Source organism: Cervus canadensis, chromosome 26 (genome assembly GCF_019320065.1).
Source record: "Cervus canadensis isolate Bull #8, Minnesota chromosome 26, ASM1932006v1, whole genome shotgun sequence".
Lineage (NCBI taxonomy): Eukaryota > Metazoa > Chordata > Mammalia > Artiodactyla > Cervidae > Cervus > Cervus canadensis.
In genome coordinates, this window is record NC_057411.1 from 44511142 (window position 1) to 44535561 (window position 24420).

General features: G+C 37.6%; 1 protein-coding gene across 2 annotated transcripts in view; it reads right to left on the minus strand.

Annotated features, from left to right (window-relative positions):
- The window catches only part of RAB28 (RAB28, member RAS oncogene family), an 88528-nt gene extending 76851 nt beyond the window's left edge, over window positions 1–11677 (minus strand). The window contains exons 1-3 of one of the 2 annotated variants that reach the window (XM_043447801.1): window positions 11396–11674; window positions 6752–6848; window positions 1607–1695 (exon numbers count right to left, since the gene is read on the minus strand). In XM_043447801.1, the coding sequence (XP_043303736.1) occupies window positions 1607–1695; window positions 6752–6848; window positions 11396–11470 (261 nt within the window). In that variant the 5' untranslated portion in view covers window positions 11471–11674. Of the gene's footprint in view, window positions 1–1606; window positions 1696–6751; window positions 6849–11395 lie in introns of both variants that reach the window. The other variant, XM_043447802.1, reaches the window with a different exon arrangement.
- Window positions 11678–24420: the final 12743 nt, after the last annotated feature.

Sequence of the window (24420 nt, forward strand, 5' to 3'; positions counted from 1 at the left end):
ATATTCCCCTAATTTTTAAATGAAAAAAAATTTATTAATTGAATGTTGTATTATTTACTCTGAGATATATTAAAAATTTCCCATTCACCACTAACTCTAGATATATCTATGAACCATAAAAAGTTATTCTTTTACATTCAGAGTCAAATATCATTAGAAGCTTGACTAATCTAGTTCTCATTTTTTAAAATCAAATATGTATCCATGTAGATAGATTTTAATGGAGCAAAGAGAAAAGAAACTCATTTTCAAATCCTATTTTACCAACTAGGTGAATGAAACAAGGACTGTGGCTTTCCACAAACCTCTGCCCAATAATTTTTCTTTACCTTACTATCTACTTTAAACATAATCAGTTTAAAACAGAAAGAAACAACAATAAAAAAGCCAGACACAAAAACTTGAGACATATTTTTTAAGAGGAAAATGAACAAGCATAAAATATTAAGTCATATGGTCACAGGTGAAACTTCTTTCAGGAGACAAAGAATATGTAGAAAAGGCGAAGAGGAGTCCTAAAAGCCTAATCTATATATCAACAATGCAAACTCACAGCTCGAGGGCCTTCAGACATGATCAAGAACCATGTGAGCCTCAGCCTTCTCTGCATATTTTAGAAAATAACTCAGAATCTATTTTCCATCCAAAATTAAGGCAATGGTATTTGTTAAACATCAAACTTCATATAGAAGAGTGCTTAATACTCTGCCTTCATTTTCTAGATTCATTTTTTTATGAGCAACACAGTTCCACATAACCAAGTTATGATTCTCCACTTAAAGCATCAACCTCCAACAAAGAACTAAATGAGACTCATGACTATTACCCCCCAATACCTCATGATGATATGAAAGATACAAACTAACTCAAAGTGAAGGAAAAAGTAAAAAAAACAGCATATCAATAATTAAGTACATTAATTACTACTATGTATATTTTCTATTAGCATAATTTAATTTTAAAATCTACATATCTATATAAGCTCATGTTGCCAAAGAATTTTTGTTATATAATTATTCAAGTAGTTTTTCTCTACACAGACTTTCTTCTGAAAAGACACTACATACGACTATCATGTTAAAAAACTGTATGTGCTTCATATATATAATTAGTTATACTTAGTTTTCTGATACAATATATCTATTAAATTTGAACACTTATAAATATTTAATAAACTAATTCATAGCACAGAAAATATATACATATATATGCTTTTTGTCCTTACAATTTAAAACGAAATTAAATTTTCCTGTCTAGTAATTTTCATTCTATTCATATATTCTGTAAGTGGTGAATATGGCCAAAACAGTTACTAAATATCAAAATATCATTTATTACTACATATATTAAACTTCTGACAGTAATATTAGTATACAACTAGCATATGAAAGCTATTAAGATTTACCCAGTTCCCTGACCCAAATCATTCTAAACACGACTTTGGGGGAGGATGAAATCAAAGGATTAGCACAAATGTAAAATCAGTCTCCCTACATACGATATAAAAATCAAGGTAGAAAGAGCATGTGTGTGTGTATGTACCTGCCTATGTGCTTGTAAGGGGAGTATATTCAGTATCGGAATAATCATAGAATTAATTTCATACCTGTGCTCCATAGATATATTTATCCAACATCTTGCCTCCTATTGTCTGCCCTCCTATGTCCCAGACTTGAAGAGTAACATTCAAGCTTCCTAGAATATAAAACGGAATATAAAAATAAGAAAAACAGGAACAATATAACAACTGAATACGGTTTCAAAGAACATTAAGTCATAGTGATAAACTCTGAACCTAATGTGCATGTTTATTCTGCATGTTCACATAACTGGAATTGTGAAATAATGCTGTCAAAAGAGATGAATAGTGGGGAATTTAGGTTTACACTTTACCCCAGTTCCATGCAACCACATTTATAATCACCTTCAAAACAAAAGAAAATACATAAAGTTTTAATTCACAAACGACTTAAACCTTAAAATGTTTTTTCTTATACAGAGACTAAAACAATAAAGCAGTTGAATGTGGAGTAAGATATATAATTTAAAAATTAAAATTGAACTTTACCTTATTGCATATAATGAATTTTGCTGTAACTTCTAAACTCTACAGGTTCTAAATAAAACTCACAAGTTACCAACAGACTACAAAAATGGTCTCAAGGTTTCAATTCGAATGAAGTTTTAAATTTGAAGTTCAGCTACTATATACAACAGTGAACATAATTTTAAAATTATATGTTTTCAAATTTAACTTAGAAAATATAAACATTTTCACAGCCATATTCAGAACTGATGTAGGATACATACCCAGGATATCACAAATTATTATGATGCATTTATATCTGTTCAAAGCATTCCATGAAACTAATTATAATATGTGCTTCAAAGCACTCATAAAATAGAGCAAATCTATTTGATGATTTAACAAATCTCTTCCCCATACAAACATTATAAAAGCATTCTAAATTACTAAAAGGCAATCTTTAAAATTCTTTTGTCCATTTTGCAAAATATTTACTTGATAAAAAATTTATAAGACGTTTTTCTCTATTATCAATGCAATTAGTGACTAAACAACAAAATTTAAAGACCAAGTTCAATATGCTTTGTAATTTAACATTTCAGACTGTTTCTCCTAATAAAACTATGCTGTTTTCTCCAAAGGTGGACAGAATCTCAATCAGCACCTTCAAAATGAGCTCCCACACCAAAAATGTATCTTTCTGAATGATTTGCAAATCAGGAAAACTCAAAATCTTAGATACCAAAAGACCAGTCTCACTTCAAAAACAAACCAAAAAATGTTATATAGATATGAATTTTTATACCAATGCAAAACACTAAAATTGGAGAACGTTAGTCACACCATTCAACTTAGCAACTGGAAAGAAAGTACACCACTAGATTAACCAATCAACTTTTACCCTTAACTCTAACTTTTGTAGGGTCTGTATTACAATCTTTCCATTATCTGGATGTAGTTCTGTTCCATCTGCCAACCTGCAGGATTTACATAAGGAACTTCCATTAGCATTAATGAGAGCTACTGAAGTTTATCACCCGTCATCTTTCCCATATATACACACTTTCAAAGCTCACAGAGTAATGACTGAAGTGTTCTTAGAGCTCTACAAATACAAAAACCAAAACGTCACAGACGAAGACTCACCCAACAACTTGTATAAAGCCAGTATCTTAAAAAGCTAAATGTTTAAGAAATTTTAAGAAAATTTAATTAAGAAAATTAAGTTCTAGAAAATTAAGAAATCTAAATTCAAAATTCACTGTCCTACAATGCTGTCTCAAATTAAGCAGGGGAGAAAGGGCTGGTTGACACTAGAAGCATGTCATATAGTTTCAGGAGCCTCTAGATAAACAGGCAGTACTCCATTCATTTTACTAACAAAACTCTTTAGTTATGTTTACTTCAAAAACCAATCCTCAACAGTGTTAACTTTTTAAAGCTTTTAGGCAGCACTTAATAAAGGGCATTTAATACCATTTTCTTCAAGGTCAATAAACTTAACTTCATATCAAGAAATATGAAGCTTTTTTCCTTTACATTCTGATATTTAGACCCTATCCTATCTATAACTTTAGAAATATCATCCTAAATACATACTTTCAAATTCTGACAACATAATTTCAAGACTTGTATTCCTGCATTGAGGGAATATTTGTTAAATCCATACCTTTCCAAATAAATACTATTTGTTGTTCTTGGCTTGTTTTTCTTTAATATACACATTCTAGTGCCTCAGATAAAAACAGCTGTGTATTACTAATAAGCCACTAATATACAACGCTAACCAAAAAACAAACAACTTTTCTTGTTACAGCTTCAACAAATGATATTAACTTCAGGGTTATTTCATGTATCTAAAATGTATTTTCAACTTCCACATTTGAACTTTAGGCTTATTAACACATAAAAATAAATCAGAGTTCCTCCTATTTGGGAAACAAAATAATACAGAATTCAAATTAATATTACCTTTAGTTCTAACAAGCAAAAACATATGAAGTCTTCTAGTATATTTTCAAAATGACAAGCCTATAAAACTATATAAGAATTTTCAAATAATCAACATTGCAAAAATTTTAAAAACCAAGAATCCATTAAAATAAATTTCTAACTAATAAAGAATGTTAAGGAGGAAACTGTCAGCAATCTAATCCTAAATGCAAAATGCTACTACTGCTCCTCTGTAAGAAATGACATTTAACTAGAGAAAAAAAATAAATGAGGTGACAAAATACAGGTAAGTTGCTTTTGGTATGAATCAAAGCCACCAAGAGGATTCAACAGTGACCTTGTAAAAGTACACTTGGTGCCTTGGTTAACCTTACTTAAAGTGCTGCATAGTCAAGATGGAACTAAAAACACAAGTCTGCCCACTTCTTGTACTAAAGACTTAGAAATCCTTTTCACAGTAGAACGCTGTTTACTGGACTGTACCCACAAGCTTCCTGAAAGTATTTTGACTAACGCTCTTAAGAAGCTCTATCAGCAGAATCTCTGACTAACAGATACACTATTTTAAGCAGTAAAATCTGCACAGTGGTTGCATCCAGACTACACAGCATACCAGATCATGAAATATACTAACATGGATGAGTATTTGCAAAGTAATGACCTTGAAAACTTGCATGAAGAGAATGTCAATAGATGGACAGGAGGTATTACACCTCTAACGATCTGAACGGATAGACGTCTCACTAGAATACTAACAAATACTAGATTTGCCTCCTGTGCTGCTATACCATAAATTTAATAATGCTGCCTATAATTATTCAGCAAATGATACAAATATTAATCACTGGGCACAATGAATTAAACTATACAAAGGGTATACTATAAACCTTTATTCATCTTATTTCTTAATATACCTATTAATATCAAATCAAGCTACAGCTTTTTCCTTCTAATATTTATATAATAATTTTAAATCCACTAAACAGAATAAAACCAACTGCTTTTATATAAAAAAAAGTTTTTTCTGGAACTCTGCCCATCAAAATAAAAGCTTAATCAGGAAAATTAAAATATACATTCAATAAGAGTATGCACTTCCTAGTGTCACTTCTTTAACCTAAGTACTTTCTACTCTAAAATATATTATAAATTTGGATTTCAAAAATAACACTTTTTACAAAGTCATCCAAATTCAAAACTGGCTGGTATTGTGCAAAGAACTAGAAATCATCAACATGTATTACATATATAAAATGTTTAGAATCAGCCTTAAAATGTCTTTAATGTCTGAATAGGTGCTTGCTCCTTTACTTAAGTCTTTGAACTGAAAAAATCAGAAAAATTAAACAATATTCATAATACAGAAAGTTAGTGCTTCTGCTAGTTAGCACTGAAATAAAATAGTAATTAAATACATACTGAGGTTCTCTGTGTAGAGCTGGCATCTCTGAAGAAACTGTTGTGAAATAAGTTTTCACTAAATATATTATCTGATTTCTACATGTATTCTGCTAGTGATTGGGGTAAATATTCTATTATATCAGCATTAACCTATGCATAAGCTAACAATAAAAAGATTTTCAGTTTTTAATACATACAAAAATACAAATGAAACAAAATACACACATGTTTCTCATTAAACCTCTTTCTGAACAATAACTTAGTAATGGATAATTGGAATTCTTTTCTGAAGCTATATCTTCTTCTTATTTATTTTTCATTGGTAGTCAAGTAACAACCATCAAAACATAAGAGTATATTACTAGTGAGATATGCAGAATACCTTCAATTACCAAGAGTTTTCATTAGCTGTTCTAAAACATTCATAGAGTTGTCTGATAGATGGAGTATTTGAAAGACTAAAATATTTCAATAATATTAGAATTTATTAAACCCCTTCCCACTATATCAGTCACGTTCCAGTATATGAATCTGACACTACACTTGCAACTGTTTTCATTCAAATGTGTTTCCTCAGAGAGGACAGAGAGATGGACTGGTTTATGAAGTCAATCAAGACAGACTGCTTTTAATAAAATACTTTAAACACATAATTTAAGCACAAGTGAATGGACAGAGCATTTTAAAGCCCCAATTGTTCAGAAACTAACTTAAAACAGAAACCACTCTTTTTTTGTTATTATTTCCCTGTATTTCCCACAAAATGTGCTGCAACTGGCATCTAAATAGTTTCTTTGCATGGTGAACTGAAACATCTTGAATGCTCAAACTGTATTTTTATGAGTGCCTAGGGACCCTAAATTTTAGTGGTCTATTAAATGCCAGCAATTTCATGCTGCCTTGCATAAAACAGCATTCACATATTAGAGCACAGAAGTTCCATAGCTACATTATACTTCTGTTCCAACTTTCTCTCAAACAAAAAACTGAAGCAGAGGCTAATCAAAATAACATTTAAAAAAATAATCCTTTCCAGTCTTCTCACGTTTAGTTTATACAATATCTGTTGATAATTATATGGCATTTGATTTTGTTTTTAAGGTTAGAATTTTATAAGCAACTATTGTTTATCCTCAAAAAATGTGCAACGGTCAAAAACAGTGTAGAGTGGGGAGTATATAAACTTTTTCCTTACACACATGGACAGTATGTCTTCACGATAGATGCTGATGAAAGAACCTCCCTAACACACGTTTACTGATTACATATATTTTCACAATGAAACAGTACCCAAATGTTACACACTTCTGCTTATGTCTCTTATCGTCAGATATGAACAACTTTCTAAGTTAAGACATTTTAGTCTCTTACCTGGCAATGTTATTCTTCTCAAAAAGAAATCCAATCCCATAGTTTGTTTGTACTGTTTCCCAAAAGTTTCTTGAGCAAAACAGGTAACTAAGGAGGTCTAAAAAATTGATGCACAGAATATCAAAATTAATGTCTTTGGCTTTAGAAATGTAAACAAAATCACTACTATATCTTATTAAGTAATCTTAATATTTATACTCCGATTATACCAACAAGTAACTTTAAGCAGTTCTAATCAATTACAAGGGGAAGAGGGACTTTTCATTCCACCAGGTACATTTCACTTGCCAACCAGCTATCAGTGGCAACAACACACTAATCAGCTAAATCTCTTTAAATCTCTTTACATCTCCTGACTGTCAACCTCCTATTCCTTGCTAGAAATTAGAATTTCTATTTATCAACAGAGAAAACTAAAACAACATGATTAAAGATCTGAATCTTATATGTCCCTATATATCAGTTCAACACAACTTTCACAGATGTTTCATTTCTGAGGTCAAACATCTGAGTAGTTTGTGTCTTCAGCTAATAAGAAGTAGAACTAATTAAGGAAAGGAGAACCTGTTTATACAATTTCTTTTTTCCCCCTAAGAAACGTGTCTAATTTTTCTCTGCATTAAAAATGGCAAATGAAAATGATTCTATAGAACTGATAATATGTATCTTTTAAATTAAGAAGTTGAAATTTGTAAGATTAATATTAAGCAGGCAAAAATAAATATATTCCATTCAAGAACTAGAAAGCTTAACAGTCTCAAGAATATAGCTAGAACAAACATATATCTACATTTTTAAAATAATTCAATATAGATCTACATTTGTAAAATAATAATTCAAAGTTACATTCAAAACTCTAGAGTTTCTTTACAGTACCATTTCTTACCAATGCAAACAAATAATTAATCATTCTAGTGAAATAACGCAAAAGCTCCTTAAACATTGGTAATGCACTATTTATTTGTAAACATTCCCTAAAAGAAGAGAAACGGAACATCATGAAGCTTTTCTGCTCTTCAAGACAGATTCTCAAAGTTAAAGAAAAATAACCCTTTTTTATTTTAAAAGTAAAATTAGATGTCAACTCCTAAAATAATGAAACCTAAAATTTGCAAGATAGCTTATTATAATTATGACATAAGTGCAAAAGAGAACTGGGTCAAACTTTCTTTCAAAAAATCCTAAAATTCCTTTGACATAAGAACCATATTTTTCAGATAAATGGCAATTTGCACACACTAATTCCAATTCATTTAATATTTAAATAATCAGCATTTGTAAGAAATTGCTAAAATATTTGGTCAAATATATATTGAGCACCATAAGAAAGATGTTCTGCTACACTCTGAGAAATAAATTTACTACACCAAAATGAAAATTTATTTGGCTTCCTTGATAATATAAAAACTGAGATATCAGAAGAAAAAAAAAGTAAGCATTCCTTTTTAAAGCCTTTTTTTTATTTAGCCTTGTTTATGCCAGTGAACTCATTTAACTTAGAGCACAAAACTATCTATGAAGAAGCTAAGGGTTCTAAAGAAAAATAATTAACACTACTTATACTATTACAGATATTTCAAAATGTTTACTATATGGATGGTTGAAACATAAGTCTAAGAGAAATTCAAGGCACATGTAACTTCAGCAGAGTTTCTTTTCCTAAAAATAGGACTTTTGGATTTTGAAAGCCCTACCCTCACACTTTTGAGACATATAAAACTAGAATTTTCAACTGGAATAAAGTATGATCTGTCAAAAGTGTAGGTCATTAGGAACAACGAATATTTTTTTTTTTAGGAACAACGAATATTAAAATGGGTTCTTACATCATCTCCAGATATCTTACTACAAAAATTAAAGAGGAGCATCTGAATCAGCAGGAAAGAGGCACTTCCTCTCCAATTATCTAGATATTATGCTATCTGTCTCATATGATAATTTCTCAGAAATCATTGTAGAAATATCTTTCTTAAACAATTATGAAGTGAGCAACCATCTATCAAATCTGTAACTCTTTTTCTGATTCTTTATAGTTTTTTTTTTTTGGTTTGGTCAACTTTTGCTAACAATTTTTAAACATACTACCTTTACTAATACTGAAAAGACACCATAAGAGGATATTTTGTCTCAAAAAAAAAATCTTAATATATAATAAAACTCAAAGTATGAATCAAAGGAATCAAAACAGGAAAAAAAATAGAAAAATGTATTAATGGAAGGAGGTGCCAAACTTCTCTTGCATAAACTGTTAGTGGTCATCGCAACACGCTATTGCTTTTGTAAGGGTGTATAAAAATGTCCTGATTAGAACTAGCAAAAAAAAAAAAAAAAACTGATGCTAGAAAAAATGGACAGAAGTTAAATCAGGATACAAGTAAGAATGAAAGAGAGGCTGAAATCATAAAAGAAAAAGACAGTAAAAGAAACAGAATGGGAATGTTGGTAGCTGCCAATAATCTGAAAACTGAATATGGCATGGGAAAAAATAGCAGCTTGATATATATGAACAATGAAAAAAAAGGTAAGATGTCTGATGCTGGCATCCAGAAATTTCTGGGAGAAAAAAAAATCTTTACAATTTTAAAACAGATGAGTCAAGATGACAAAGACTAAAAGAACACCAGTATCCTTTGGAGCAGAATAATATTCCTAATTCCATAATATAGAATGAAAAAAAATACACTTTGTCACACATCAGACAGAATTTTAGACAGATATGAAAAGTAATAATTATTCACACTAAATTAGCAAAAAGAGGACAATACATGACAAGCTAGATGAAAAACCTAGGTAGAAAGTTATGAACAAATTTCAATTAAGAAATACATGCATGATAACAGATGAATAATGGGGGAAAAATTAACAAAAATTTAAAGAATTATGATAGTATATAGGATAATGGACAATTTTTGTCTTTTTCTGAGGTGTATTAGTATTATAGTCATTATCATTTTAAACAGAAAATAAACTTTTATGAGTTGACGATTAAAAAAATTTAGTAAGTGAAAAATTAGAAGGCATTCAAAAGAAAATACAGATGAGAAAAACTATAAAAATAGAACGTAAAGTTTTTATTGTGTGTTAGAAACAATGTTGACTTATTTAAAACAATTCATCCACTCAAAAACTTGTTGTAAACTTACAAAAAGTAATATAATTAATACTTGACTAAGAAAAGTGATCCCACGTTCTTTTCTTCCTCAAAATGTTTAACAGTAATCAGAGCATATCGAATTGTTTCTCAAGACTAAAAATCAGTATCAAAGTATCATGGATGGCAAGAAAGAAATGAACAGCAGTCTCCAAACTCTGCCTATGAATGACACCTTTCCCCAGGAACTGAAATCTCAGCACGAAAGAGGCGAACAGCTGTGCAGTGCCCACTGCCAAGGGAAGACGTACTGAGCAGTGGTTACCACAGAAACCAGGATGCAAACTACACCAAGCACACGGAAACATCGAGTGGAAAACTGAACACTGGTAACAATAATAAACCTGCGTTTCTGGAGCCTCTGGTTGGGAAAAGGGACGGGAGAAGAAAGGAGACAAACTTTAGCAGTATGCCCAGGGACAGCGCTGGCGCCACTGACAGAAGCGACAGGTGTGAAGGTTCCCTGGGCAGAGGCTCTGCTCTTTATTTGGGGGGCGGGGCGGATCCAGAATCCTTCAAGATCTTACGGATGGTCTTCAAAGAGCAAGGACCGGGGCAATGTTTACTCCATTTCAGGAGCTCCACAACCCTGGGTTAAAGACCCCTGCCTCGGAGGTAAAGGGGACTTGGCTCTCGCACTCACTTTATTCAATCAACTGTCATCACAGGACAGATTTTAAGGCAAGGATGCCATCTGTCATGCCAACAGCCCTGCCCTCAGCAGCCAGGCCACAAGAGGAGCTCGAGAGATATTTATTGAATGAATGTTTGTGTTGACAGGTGCTGTGCTGGGGAACAGAGATGAACAGGTATGGTGCTCTAAGACAGCAACTAACGTTTACTGCGCGCACTTCGTGTGCTGCAAGCTGCGTGTAGATGTTTACATTCCCTGTGGATTCGCACACTTCACCCCTCCGAAGCGACCCCTATCAACATACCCATCCTACAGATGAAGCACAAATAGGGATAGCAATTTGCCCTCTAGTGACCCAAGAGATGGGAGCCCCAATTCTCTCACCCAGGGAGCCTGATTCAAGAATCAAGTTCTTGGGAGCTCCCAGTGCAGCGGAGGCATCAGAAACGGTAAATGGGGTGGGGGGAAGGCGCAAAGTGTGACCTGGACTAAAGGAAAAACAGGTAAGATGTTTTGGCAGATCCTTGCTAGTCCTCAGAGGCGAGAAGCTGGAAAGCTTCCCAGGGAGGCGATGCTGGCTCAGGTCTTGAAGAGAAGTAGGAGTTCGCGATCCAGGCAGGGATTAGGAAATGACTTCTTTTTTTCCTAAGGGAGTTGGACAGCTCTCGTCGGACTTCAAGCATCTAATTTGCGTCGGGCCCCAAGCCACCTCCTGGCGGGCCTGAGCCCAGACGCCCCGGCACTCGCGGAAATAAGGCGACGCCCGGGGGGACGGGGAGGAGGAGGAGGTTTGAAGGGCGCCGGGGCCGCGCCGGGATTCCTTGCAGGCCTGGCACGGCGGGCGCACCAGAGGACTGACCTTCCCGGAGGTGCCGTCCCCCAGCACGACGATTTTCAGTTGCCGTTCCAGGCTCTCCTCCTCAGAGTCCGACATGGTGTCCCAGGAACGAGGCCCGCCTCCCCTCCCTCCCACCGACCCCACCCCCGCGAAACAGAAGGAGGAAGGGAAAGAGAGGGATCTCCGGGGGCGGGGGAGAGGAGGAAGGCCGGCAGCGGGGACAGGACTCGGTGTCTCAGAGGCAGATGGAGATAGCCGGGGAGATCACTCGCCGAACGCCATCTTGCCCGCCGCCCCGCCCCTTGAGCCCGGTCCCACCCCCCCACCGCGCTACGTCGGTCGCACAGTCTCGCCCCCACCGCGCGCTACGTCAGGCGCGCGGCCCCGCCTCTGCGCCGAGCCGCGCAGACCGCGAGCCTCCCTGGCGGGCCCGCCCAAGGGCCGGCCTGGGCCAAGGGGGCCTTCGAACCGGGCAGGAGAGACGAGGCACTACCCCTCGCAGGGACCGTTAGCGATATGAAGAGAAAAAAAAAAAAAGAGTATAATTTAAACTATGTAGAAAAATCAGGAGCAGAGTAGCGCATAGACGGTCTGTGAAATCCCCCTGTTTCCATCATCTCCCCCGGTGGCGAGCCCTAAAACGAATGGTTTAGCCTGACTAGGCGGGTGGGCGGGGTGACACCGAGGCTGCGAACCGCGGTTGCCAAGGGAGCCCGGACCCGGAAACGAGGCGGCGGGGCGGGGCCTGTCTCTGGGCGCCCGGGACGCCGGTTGCCAGGAGGAGCGCGCGCAGGGGAGGAGGGGCCTCGGAGCCGGGTGAGTCCTGAGGGTCGCGCGCCGGTAAGAACTGCGGTGCCGCCGAGGAACAAGCGATGGCTAAGAAAGTGTAACTGCCGCGGGGCGATGCTGCGAGAGTGAAATGTCGGCTTGGCTCTGCCTTCTCGTTTTTTACTCCTCTCAGACCCTGCGTTTTCTTAGCCAAACGGCGGGATCCGATGGTTCCTTCACGAAGTGCTTAAGCTGGAGCCGCAGTTCTCAAAGTGTGGTCCAGGTACCCTGTGGGGTCCCAATAAAGTCAAAACTACTTTCCTCATAATTCCTTTTTCTTTCCTTTTTCACGTTCATGTGCTCACAAATATACCTAGAAGTTTTCCAGAGGTTGCATAATCTGTATGGCATCACCACTGAGAGCTAAAGGGGCAAAAGTTTCTCGGTATCCACTTGAATGCAATAATGAGAGTTATAACAACACAAAAACTCTTTAGGGGGTACACAATAATTCTTAAGAGTGTAAAGGGAGCCCTTGAGCCCCCAAATTTTAAGAACTGTTATTCTGGATGTTCGCAGTCCAGTAGGGTAGGTAAAAAACATAATTGAGCATTTCAACATAGTCAGATAAATTACACAATATTAATGCCAGCCTACTGTCTCCTTGTTAATTACTTTTCATGGATTATCACGTTCACTTCTCATGGGAGCCCTATAAATTAGGTAGAATTATCTCATTTTACAGAATAGGAAGCTTAAGTCATAAAAAGCTTAGCTCAGAGGCAGTAGTTCTCAAAGAATATGGGAATTCAAATGGGAAAGCAGTAAAGAGTAAGGAATTACTCATGCTGTCAGCGGAAGTGAAGTTCTAATCACAGACCCTCACTCACTATAGGTGTGACCTTGAGCCTCAATTTCCTTATCTATAAAAGAGAGGCACCACCTTTTTCATAGGATTGAGAATTAAAGTAACCACTGCAAAGTAACATAGTACAATGGCTGGCATATAATAAGCACTCAGTACTAATGGGTATCACCCTCCTTGATATCATTAGATATGGTCCGTATTGAAGTGTCACTGCTTTCTACTCATGTTATCTTAAACCCAGGGCTCCCTTGTAGAGCCTCAGTCCCTTCACCTGTAGATAGAACCATCCACAATAGTCACTACCCAGTTGCTATTAGTCCCCAACTCTTTCCCTTCTCCGCTCCACTACCATCACCACCAACTGTCTACATCACTAGGTGTGTTCATGAAAATTAGAAGAAAAAGGTAAGTGGAAAAGCTCTGCAAAGTCCTTTGTAAATGTTAGGTTGAGGGATCTGTTTCTGATGAGGACAAATTTAACCCCTTCTTGTCCATGATGTCTGCTAACGTGGCTGCAATTGGCTTTCCCACTCATACCTAATGGAAATGGTTATATGACCCAGGCTGACCAATGAGACAGAAGGATATCCTTTGGGAGACATCTAGGAAAGATTTTCCCCTCTGATTAAAAAAAAAAAAAGAAAAAAGAAGAGATGCAGAAGGCAGGCTCTCCCCACCCCCTTCCTTTGCTGTCATACTTGGGTGAAGACATAATGCTTGGAATTGCTACAGTAGTCTTCACTCTACCTTCCAGGCTTCTTATTTTGTGGAATAATGCTAAGATACTTAAGTGATGTATTCTATTACTTGCACACAAAAAATATCTCAACCAGCACCAATACTTTGGTTAAAACCTGATTTAGTTAAGGCCCTTGGACTGATTTTGCTCAAACTTGCCATTTTCTAGTCACCAGTTTCCTAGACAACTGCTTTGTTGGAGAGACATCATTTATATCGGATATGGATTCACCCCTCAGACAGTATTGCTGCACTTAACAAAAAACTGTACTCTTTTAGTGACCATATTTACACATCAGTGGCAAAATTACAAGTTGCAAATTAGATTTAAAGACTTGAAGCCACATATGTGTGTGTGTGAAAAAATATTCCTCCTGTGTGGAAGACCATGCTAGCTAGCGCCAAAAGCTTTGGTAGGGTGCCTTACCATTCTAAAGAGAAACAGAGCTGATCCACAGGAAAGAACTTCCCTTTGGAGCCTCTGTAAATGCACACAACAGGGTCACACACTAAGAGAATCTTTCTAAGTGGTCTCAAAACTAATATATTAAATAAATGTTTAGAGAGGTGTTCTAGAAATTTCAAAAAAAAAAAAACAGGTTCTTTAGATTAGAAGAAGTAAAAGTAGTTATACAACATAAACTTGTTTGCTATCTGTAAAATTGCCTTCCCACTAAATTTTAAGATATCTTTTCTAATATCCCTTACAGATGACAAACCAAACTTTGTTGTATATAGCCTGATTCAAGGAGTTTACTCTCTCATGAAGCAACTTGGACTTTGGACAGATTTGTTGTTGCTGTTCAGTTGCTCAGTCATGTTTGACTCTTTGCAACCCCATGGACTGCAGAACGCCAAGCTTCCCTGTCCTTCACTATCTCCTGGAGCTTGCTCAAACTCAGGTGATGCCATCCAATCATCTCGACCTCTGTCATCCCCTTCTCCTCCTGCCTTCAATCTTTCCCGGCATCAGGTAGCCAATGTATGGGAGCTTCAGCTTCAGCATCAGTCCTCCCAATGTATATTCAGGATTGATTTCCTTTAGGATCGACTGTTTTGATCTCCTTGCAGTCCAAGGGACTGGTTATTAGTATATTCTTTCTGAGATGAGCTGAAGTCTCTCACTAAGAATTCCAACCAATCATATTGAGTATGACTTCTGGAATAAGACAGAACTTTCCAATTCTAAAGAAAACTCTTCAAATTGATTTCCTGGGAAAGACTGAGGGCAGGAGAAGAAGGGAGCAACAGAGGATGAGATGGTTGGATGGCACTATCGACTCAATGGACATGAATTCGAGCAAATTCCAGGAGATGGTGAAGTACAGAGAAGCCTGGTGTGCTGCAGTCCATGGGCTCACAAAGTGTCGTACATGGCTGAGCAACTGAACAACAACAAAGAGTATTACTGATCAGTGGGGAAAATATAGTGTCACTCATGGTGTTAATTTTTAAAACTCAAAGTCCACCTCCTCCTTTATTCCAAAATAAATTCCACATGAAATTAAGTATATTTTTAATGAATCCATAACAAACCAGAAAATTAGGTACATATTTATAGCCTGGAGTGGAAATAATTCATATAGGCATGGCATGAAGTTCAGTCAAAAAATTAAATACTTAGGTGTACATAAAATTTTAAACACTCATGTGGCAAAAAATACCATTAGGATCATAGAAGCTTCCACAAAAAATTAGATTAGATGAGGAAAATTAGAAATGTTATACATAATATATTTTAAATCTATTTGACACTATCAGAGAATTACCAAGTTATGCCATGGGTAATTATGGAGCTCAGAGGAAGGAAGCTCAAAGATCAAAAACAAGCATTGAGGCCCACTCTCCCCAGGAGGTACCTGCTGATTCAAGACTAGAGTCAAGAGAGAAAATAAATAGCACTTTAACAGTCTCATAGAGCTGGGAGAATAAGGGGCAAACAATGAAGGTCAGGACTTCCCTGGTGGTCCAGGAGTTAAAATCCACCTTCCAATACAGAGGACCTGGATTCAATCCCTGGTCAGGGAACTAAGATCCCACATGCCACAGTGCAACTAAGTGTACCACAGCTACTGAGTTTGCATGCTCTAGAGTCTGTGCTCCACAACGAGAGAAGCCGGCGTGCTGCAACTAGAGAAGAGCCAGCAAGGAAGACCCAGCGAAGCCAAATTTTTTTAAAAAATAAACAAGGAGGACTTCCCTGGTGGCAAAACTGATAGAGAATCTACCTGCCAATGCAGGGGACATGGGTTCAGTCCCTGGGGCAAGAAGATTCCACATGCCTCAGAGCAGCTAAGCCTGTGCACCACAACTACTGAAGCCCGTGCACCCTATAGTCATTGAGCCGCAACTACTGAGCCCGAGTGCTACAACTACTAATGCGCAAGCACCCAGCGCCTGTGCTCCACAACAAGAGAAGCCACCTCAATGAGAAGCCCTTGCACGACAAGAAAGAGTAGACCCCACTCACCAACAAATGGAGAAAGCCCTCACAAAGCAGTGAAGACCCAGTGCAACCAAAAATAAACTAAAACTATAAAATAGAAATAGTGAAGGTCAAAGCACATCACAAAGGAGGAACATTTGTAAACCAGTCCCCATTCTTCAGGTTAAGAAGGTCCTGAAAAGCTATATCTTAAGAGTTAGGGTGGATGAACTTGAAATAGATCACCTCCAAAGAAACTGAAGCCAATTTTTGTGTTACCTCGATTCCTCATTGAACTGAGATGCTGATGTCCCTGAGTACTAGAAACAAAGCTCTGTTCTCTCTGTAGGAGGGTCAAAAGATCTCTACAATTTCTCACTATCAATATCTAGCACTCAATCAAAAACTTAGTAGCCAAAAATCAAGAGAAGCTGTGAACAACAGAAGTAACCCACAGACATCCAGATAATGGACACATAAAATATGGTTGTTAAATAGCTGATATGTGAAAGGATTTGTATAACAAGATAGAGAATTTGGTCAGGGAAGTTGAAAATGTAAAGGAGAACCAAATGGAAAGTAGCAATAAAAAATATAATAACAGAAATAATCCCAATGAGTAAGTTTAATAGCAGATTAGACACAGTTGAAGAGAAAAATAATAAGGCAGAAGATAACTCAGAAGAAAATAAATGAAGGACACAAACACAGTGGGCAGAAATTACAGAAAACACCATAAAAGATATACAGAATATTTTTAAAATATATAACTGGAGTTCCAAGAGATAATTTTTTTCTTGATGCATCACAAAGGTGGCACCCCAGAGCAATGAAAAATGGACTCTCTTTTCAGTGAATAACCTTTGGTCAGCTGGATATTTATATAGAACAAAAATGAACTTTAGTTTGTACTCTACACCATATTCACATAGCAACTCCAAGCATTTTATAAAGCTAAGTTTAAAAATAAGAAAGGTTTTAGAAGATAACTTAGAAAAAAAACATTTTCATAATCTTGAGGTAGGCAAAGACTTCTTAAAGAAAATGCAAAAGAAACCAATCAACTGTTAAAGGAAAGGCTGATTAAATGAGTTATACTAAAATTTTAAAACTCTGCTCATCAAAAAACATCTTTAAGGAAATGAAAAATGAAAACCCTACAGTGGAAGAAGATATTTTCATTTCATATAACTCATAAGGGAATTGTATCTAGAATTGATAAGGTTTACACAAGAGTCAGACATGACTTAGGAACTAAGCAACAACAACCGAGTTCAAAAAGAAAGAGACACAAATAAATCAACAGAATATTAGACATGAGGCTTGAATAGACATTCCAAAAAATAGCCAATAACATGAAAAAAGTCTTAACTTCACTAATAATCAGATAAATGTAAAGGAAAACCACAATGAGCTACCACTGTACCCTCACCAGAATAAAATTGCAAAGACTGACATTGCCAAGTGTTGAAAATGTGGAGCATTCTATGCGCTGCTGGTTTAAGCATAAATTTCTGTAACTCCTTCAGCAACCTGTTAGGCATCAGGTACTAAAGTTAGACTATATAACCTTCTTGTTGTTTTTCAGCCACTCAGTCATGTCCAACTCTTTGTGACCCCATGGACTGCAACATGCCAGGCTTCATATTCTTCGATATCTCCCAGAGTTTGCTTAAACTTCTGTCCATTGAGTTGATGATGCCATCCAACCATCTCATCCTCTGTTGCCCCCTTCTCCTCCTGCCTTCAATCTTTCCCAGCATCGGGGACTTTTCCAATGAGTTGGCTCTTTGCATCAGGTGGCCAAAGTATTGGAGCTTCAGACTGAGCATCAGTCCTTCCAATGAATAGTCAGGGTTGATTTCCTTTAGGATTGATTGGTTTGATCTCCTTGCAGTCCAAGAGACTCTCAAGAGTCTTCTCCAGCACCATGATTCAAAGGCATCAATTCTTTGGCATACAACCTTCTTTATGGTCCAACTCTCACATCCGTACAGGACTACTGGAAAAACCATAGCTTTGACTATACAGACCTTTGTCGGCAAAGTGATGTCTCTGCTTTTTAATACACTGACTAGGTTTGGGGTGACAGAGGATGAGATGGTTGGATAGCATAACTGACTCAATGGATATGAGTTTGAGCAAACTCCAGAAAATAGTGAAGGACAAGGAAGCCGGGTGTGCTATAGTCCATGGGCTCTCAAAGAGTCAGAAACGACTTAGCAACCAAGCAACAATTAGGTTTGTCATAGCTTTCCTTCCAAAGAGCAAGTGTCTTTTGATTTCATGGTTGCAGTCACCATCTGCAGTGATTCTGAGGCCCAAGAAAATGAAATCTGTCACTGTTTTGACTTTCTCCCTTTCTTTTTGCCGTGAAGTGGTCAGACTGGATGCCATGATCTTAGTTTTTTTAATGTTGAGTTTTAAGGCATCTTTTTCACTCTCCTCATTCATCCTCACTAAGAGACTCTTTAGTTCCTCTTCACTTATAGTCCAATAACTTCATTTCTTAGTATCTGTCCAATTAGTTCAGTCCCTCAGTTGTGTCCAATTCTTTGCGACCTCATGGACTGCAGCATGCCAGGCTTCCCTGTCCATCACCAACTCCCGCAGCTTGCTCAGACTCATGTCCAGTGAGTCAGTGATGCCATCCAATCATCTCATCCTCTGTCATCCCCTTCTCTATGCAGTCAAGATGCATCTAAAGACATGCACAAGAATGTTCATTACAGCATTATTCACAGTGCTCCAAAACTGGAAGATATCCAGATGTCCATCAACCACTGAATTGTGACATATTCATATAATGAGATATCATGCAGCAATGAAAATGAATAAATTGCTACATTACAATATGGAAGAACTTGATCAATACGATGTGGAATGAAAGAATCCAGACACAAATGAGTACATCCTTCATGGTTCCATTTACATAAACTTGAAGAAAACCCCTGTGGTATTAGAAGTCAAAATAATGGTTACCTCTGGGGAGGAAGAAGTTGGTAATGTTGAAGATCAAGGCACGAAAGAAGCATTTAGAGTACTGGTATCCCTCTCTTTTTTTTACTTGGCTGGTGGTTTGCTTACTGGTTTGTCCACTTTCTCATACTTCGCTTAGGTATATTCTTTAAAATTACTGCAATTTTTTTGTATGTTATTCTTAAACTAAAATGACAAAGACAATGGGGAATTCCCCAGTGGTCCAGAGGTTAGGACTTCAAACTCTCACTGCCTAGGGCCCAGGTTCTATCCTTGGTCAGGACACTAAAATCTCATAAGCTGCATGGCCCAGCCAAAAAAAAGTTACAAAGATACACATATATGGTTTATAGCAAATGCAGAATAATACTAAATCTAGAAGACTCTAAGCCAAGATATTTATAGCCTTTAATAGTAGCAAGATTATAGAAAACTGTCATTTTCCATGTTATATATTTCTGTATTTTATGAAGTTTTTATAGTAAATGTGAATGTATGTTACAGCCAGAAAAGCAACATGCAAAAATACATCAATAACAACAGAGTAAATAGTTACCTACAACCCTTTTCACAGGGGGCAGATGAGAACTTTATTGTGTGACAAGAAGATTCCACTAATATAGAAAACCTGTTAGTTTCATAATCATCTAAGAGCCTTTGTTTGAAAAGAAAAAAAAAAAATCTTGTTTGTAAGAGAACCCCAGGCTGGTGTGTGAGCTGCAGATTCCCAGCTGTCCACAGTTCTGCCTCATTGCTTGGGGATGTGCTTCATTGATTGCTAAAGCAAAGCTCCAGACAAAACCCAAAATTTGTAAAGCAGGAGAGCTCTCAAATCACCTCCACAGCTGTGAAAACCAGACCTATCACTACCCACCAGTGAGTCTGTCACAGTTAAATAAGGTAATACGTGTCGAAACGTCCTAAAAAAGATGAGAAGTTGCAGTAGAAATGCAAAATACTACACAGAACTTGAATGTGGGAGCTTTGGGGATGGGTATTTCCCTGGCCATCAAGAACTAGCATAGAGAACTCCATGAGTATTAGAGAAAATCTGAATTTCCAGATTCTATGCACTGGCAGCAGTGCAGATATTCTCCAAAATGTAATATCCTTTGCTTTGATCCCTTCAGAAACCTTGTTTTCCACAGCTCTCCTCTATATAGCATAACTACTTTACCTATAATCGCCCCTTAGCTGCATCATCTGGATTTCCAGTTTACCTATGTTTTTAAAATTAGGTTTCAGACATTCAGACAAGTAAGATGGTGTTATAAAACACTATCTTGCCTTCAGGATAGCATTTTCCAAAGGCAAGTTCTTTGGGACACTAGTCCCATGAATTGCTTTTCAAATAAAGTTTGCAAACAGCTATAGCTACCCCACTTTTGGAACATGATGATGCACTTGAGCATAACAGACTCTGCTGCTGCTGCTGCTAAGTCGCTTCAGTCGTTCTGACTCTGTGAGACCCCATAGACGGCAGCCCACCAGGCTCCCCCGTCCCTGGGATTCTCCAGGCAAGAACACTGCAGTGGGTTGCCATTTCCTTCCTTTCCAATGCAGGAAAGTGAAAAGTGAAAGTGAAGTCGCTCAGTTGTGTCCGACTCTTAGCGACCCCATGGACTGCAGCCTACCAGGCTCCTCCGTCCATGGGATTTTCCAGGCAAAAGTACTGGAGTGGGTTGCCACTGCCTTCTCCATAACAGACTCTGAGAATATTGCAAAAAGTACTCTCTTTGGACTTTTTTAACACCAAATTTCCCAAACTTATTTGAAGAAAGTTCTATTGTACTGAGATTGCATAGAATTAATGTTGTATAAAACATTATTTCAGAAACTCTACAACTATAGACTTTCCTGATGGTCCAGTGGTTAAGACTTCGCCTTCTAATGCAGGGGGTGCACATTCAATACCTTGTTGAAGAGCTAAGATCCCACATGCCTCATGGCCAGAAACCAGAACATAAAACAGAAGCAATATTGTAATGAATTCAAAAAAGATTTTTAAAACTGTCCATATCAAAAAAATCCAAAACTAAAAAATTCCAATAGAGAAAGAAATCTTAAAAGCAGTTAAGCAAGTGATTTTCAATACTTAAATCTCCATTATACAAAATTCATATGAAAAAGATTTCAATTTCTCCTTCCATATGTGAAGACTTCAGTTTACTGATAAATGTTTTGATTCAGAACGTATTTAAAGTTTTCTCAGTGCCTTTGCAATTATAACTCAAAGAAATTCGTATCGTAAGAACATGAAGATCTACTCAAGCAGAGTGTTAAAGCACTGGCCTAGAGTCAAAGAAATTTAATTTTCATTTGTGGTCAAGTGTATGGGCTTGAACAAGTAACTTAAATTCTATGAGTTTCGGCTTCCTCATCTATAAAACAGAGATTATAGTAATATTCTTTCTTCATAGGGTTTGTCAATGTTATACATACATCATTATAGGTAGGTATACAATGCAATATATGTATGTATACAATGGACCTAAAATTGGGCGAACTCTGGGAGATGGTGAGGGACAGGGAGGCCTGGCGTGCTGCAGTCCATGGGGTCACAAAGAGCTGGACACGACTGAGCCACTGAACAATAATGCTTAGTACAACTGTGTTAGTAAATCTGTGTTAGACCCTATTATTAAAGTGTCTTATTTTGACATTTTTTATTTACTGGACTTCCCTAGTGGCTCAGGCAGTAAAGAACCTGCGTGCAATGCAGGAGACCTGGGTTCAGTCCCTGGGTCGGGAAGATTCCCTGGAGAAGGGAATGGTTACCCACTCCAGTCTTCTTGCCTGGAGAATTCCATGGACACAGGAGCCTGGCGGGCTACCATCCTTGGGGTCGCAAAGAGCTGGACACGACTGAGCGGCTAACAGTTTCACTTTAAGCACATTAGGATATAAATATTCAAATGAGTTTTGCTGATAAATCAAAGTCAAGCTATACGGTTAAACCAGTGATGGTGATATTTTTAAAATATCTTTTTAGGAACTGAGTAAACAAGATAAACTTTCTGACTAAATATGGATAAATTAAAGTTTGGGGTGATACATGAGAAACATGTTTCTAAAAATACAACTGAATTCAGTAAAATGTGATAGAGTCCCTATATGGGAAAAGCCATGGGTTAATACTACATGCTGTGTGATCGTTAAATTTTGAAAACCTAGTTTCCTGGAGAAGAGATTCTACCTCAAGTTTGAAATGTAGAAATCCTGCCTGGACCTGACTTTCCCAAGAAGAACCAACCCATGGTCTGGAGACCACATTCAGAATTGAGGTCTGAGTCCAGCCTGGTGAAGATGCTAAATCCTCAAGCCTAGCCTCAACCAGGTTGCCTCCAAGCTCACAGCCATAACAGCCTTAGTTATCGCACTATGTTCACAAATATATTTGGTTCTACTTCTCTCTAGTTCTAAACTTCGAAAGCACCTCTTGGCGCTATCTCGGCTTCCCCGGTGGCTCAGCAGTCAAGAATCTGCCTGCAGTGCAAAAGCTGAGGAGATGCAGGTTTGATCCCTGGGTCAGGAAGATCCCCTGGAGGAGGGCATAGCAACCCACTCCAGTATTCTTGCCTGGAGAATCCCATGGACAGAGGAGGCTGGTGGGCTACAGTCCATAGGGTCACAAAGAGTCGGAAATGACTGAAGTGACAGCACTCACAGAGCTATCTCTTGAAGGTGGCAGTAATTAAAATACATTTGACCCTTGAAAAAAAAAAAAAAAGAAATCCTGCCTGCGTTTCCAGTCTGCTTTGCTATTGCTGTTGTTTAGTCACTAAGTCATGTCCGACTCTTTGTGACCCCATGGACTGCAGCACTCCAGGCTCCTCTGTCACCCCTTTCTCCTCCTGCCCTCAATCTTTCCCAGCCTCAGAGTCTTTGCCAATGAGTTGGCTCTTCGAATCAGGTGGCCAAAGTATTGGAGCTTCAGCTTCAGCATCAGTCCTTCCAATAAATATTCAGGGTGATTTCCTTTCAGATTGACTGGTTTGATCTCCTTGCAGTCCAAGGGACTCATGAGAATCTTCTCTAGCACCACAATTTGAAAGCATCAATTCTTCAATGCACAGCCTTCTTTATGATCCAACTCTCACATTCATACATGACTACCGGTAAAACCATAGCTTTGACTGTATGGACCTTTGTTGGCAAAGTGATGTCTCTGCTTTTTAACATGCTGTCTAGGTGTGTCATGACTTTTCTTTCAAGAAACCCATCTGAAAAATTTCAGACATGCCAGTCTCACACAATCAGGTGGACCAATTTCATAAAGTTCATCTCTCTCTGTCTCTTTACACACACACATATACACACTGTGTAATGGTTCTGTTTCTCTGCAGAAACCCTGACATGTGATGGAATTATAACTTCATTGGATTACTCATTTTTTAATTTATTTTTTAATTGAAGGATAATTGCTTTACAGAATTTTGTTGCTTTGTGCCAAATACCAACATGAATCAGCCATAGGTATACATATGTCCCCTCCCTGTTGAACCTCCCCTCCCATCTCCCTCCCCATCCCACCCCCTAGGTTGTTACAGAGCCCCTGCTTGGGTTCCCTGGGTCATACAGCCAATTCCCATTGACTGTCTATTTTACACATGGTATTGTAAGTTTCCATGTTACTCTCTCCATTCATCTCACCCTTTCCTTCCTCACCGCCCCCATCATGTCCATAGGTGTGTGCTCTATGTCTGTTTCTCCACTGCTGCCCTGCAAATAAATTCATCAGTACCATCTTTCTAGATTCCATATATATGCATTAGTATATAATATTTATCTTTCTCTTTCTGACTTACACCACTCTATATAATAGGGTCTATGGTTTACTCTTTATGCTACTTTTGCATATAAAAGAATTTCTCTTTTTTTGAGTGCCTGTTATGAACCAGATACTTTATGAGGAACGTGAATATACATGATCTAATTTCATCCTCATAATGATCCAGCAAGCTAAAAAAGTAGTAGATCTTAAATTATTATGGGCTTCCCCTTGTGGCTCAGGTGGTAAACAGTCTGCTTGCGATCAGGGAGACCCAGGTTCTATCCCTGGGTCAGGAAGATCCCCTGGAGAAGGGAATGGCTACCTACTCCAGTATTCTTGCCTGGAGAATCCCATGGACAGAGAAGCCTGGCAGGCTACAGTCTCTGAGGTTGCAAAGAGTCGGACATGGCTGAGTGGCTTTCACTTTCTTTCACTTTAAATTATTATAAATTGCAAATTATAAATTGCTTTACAGAATATAAGACCCTTAAGGG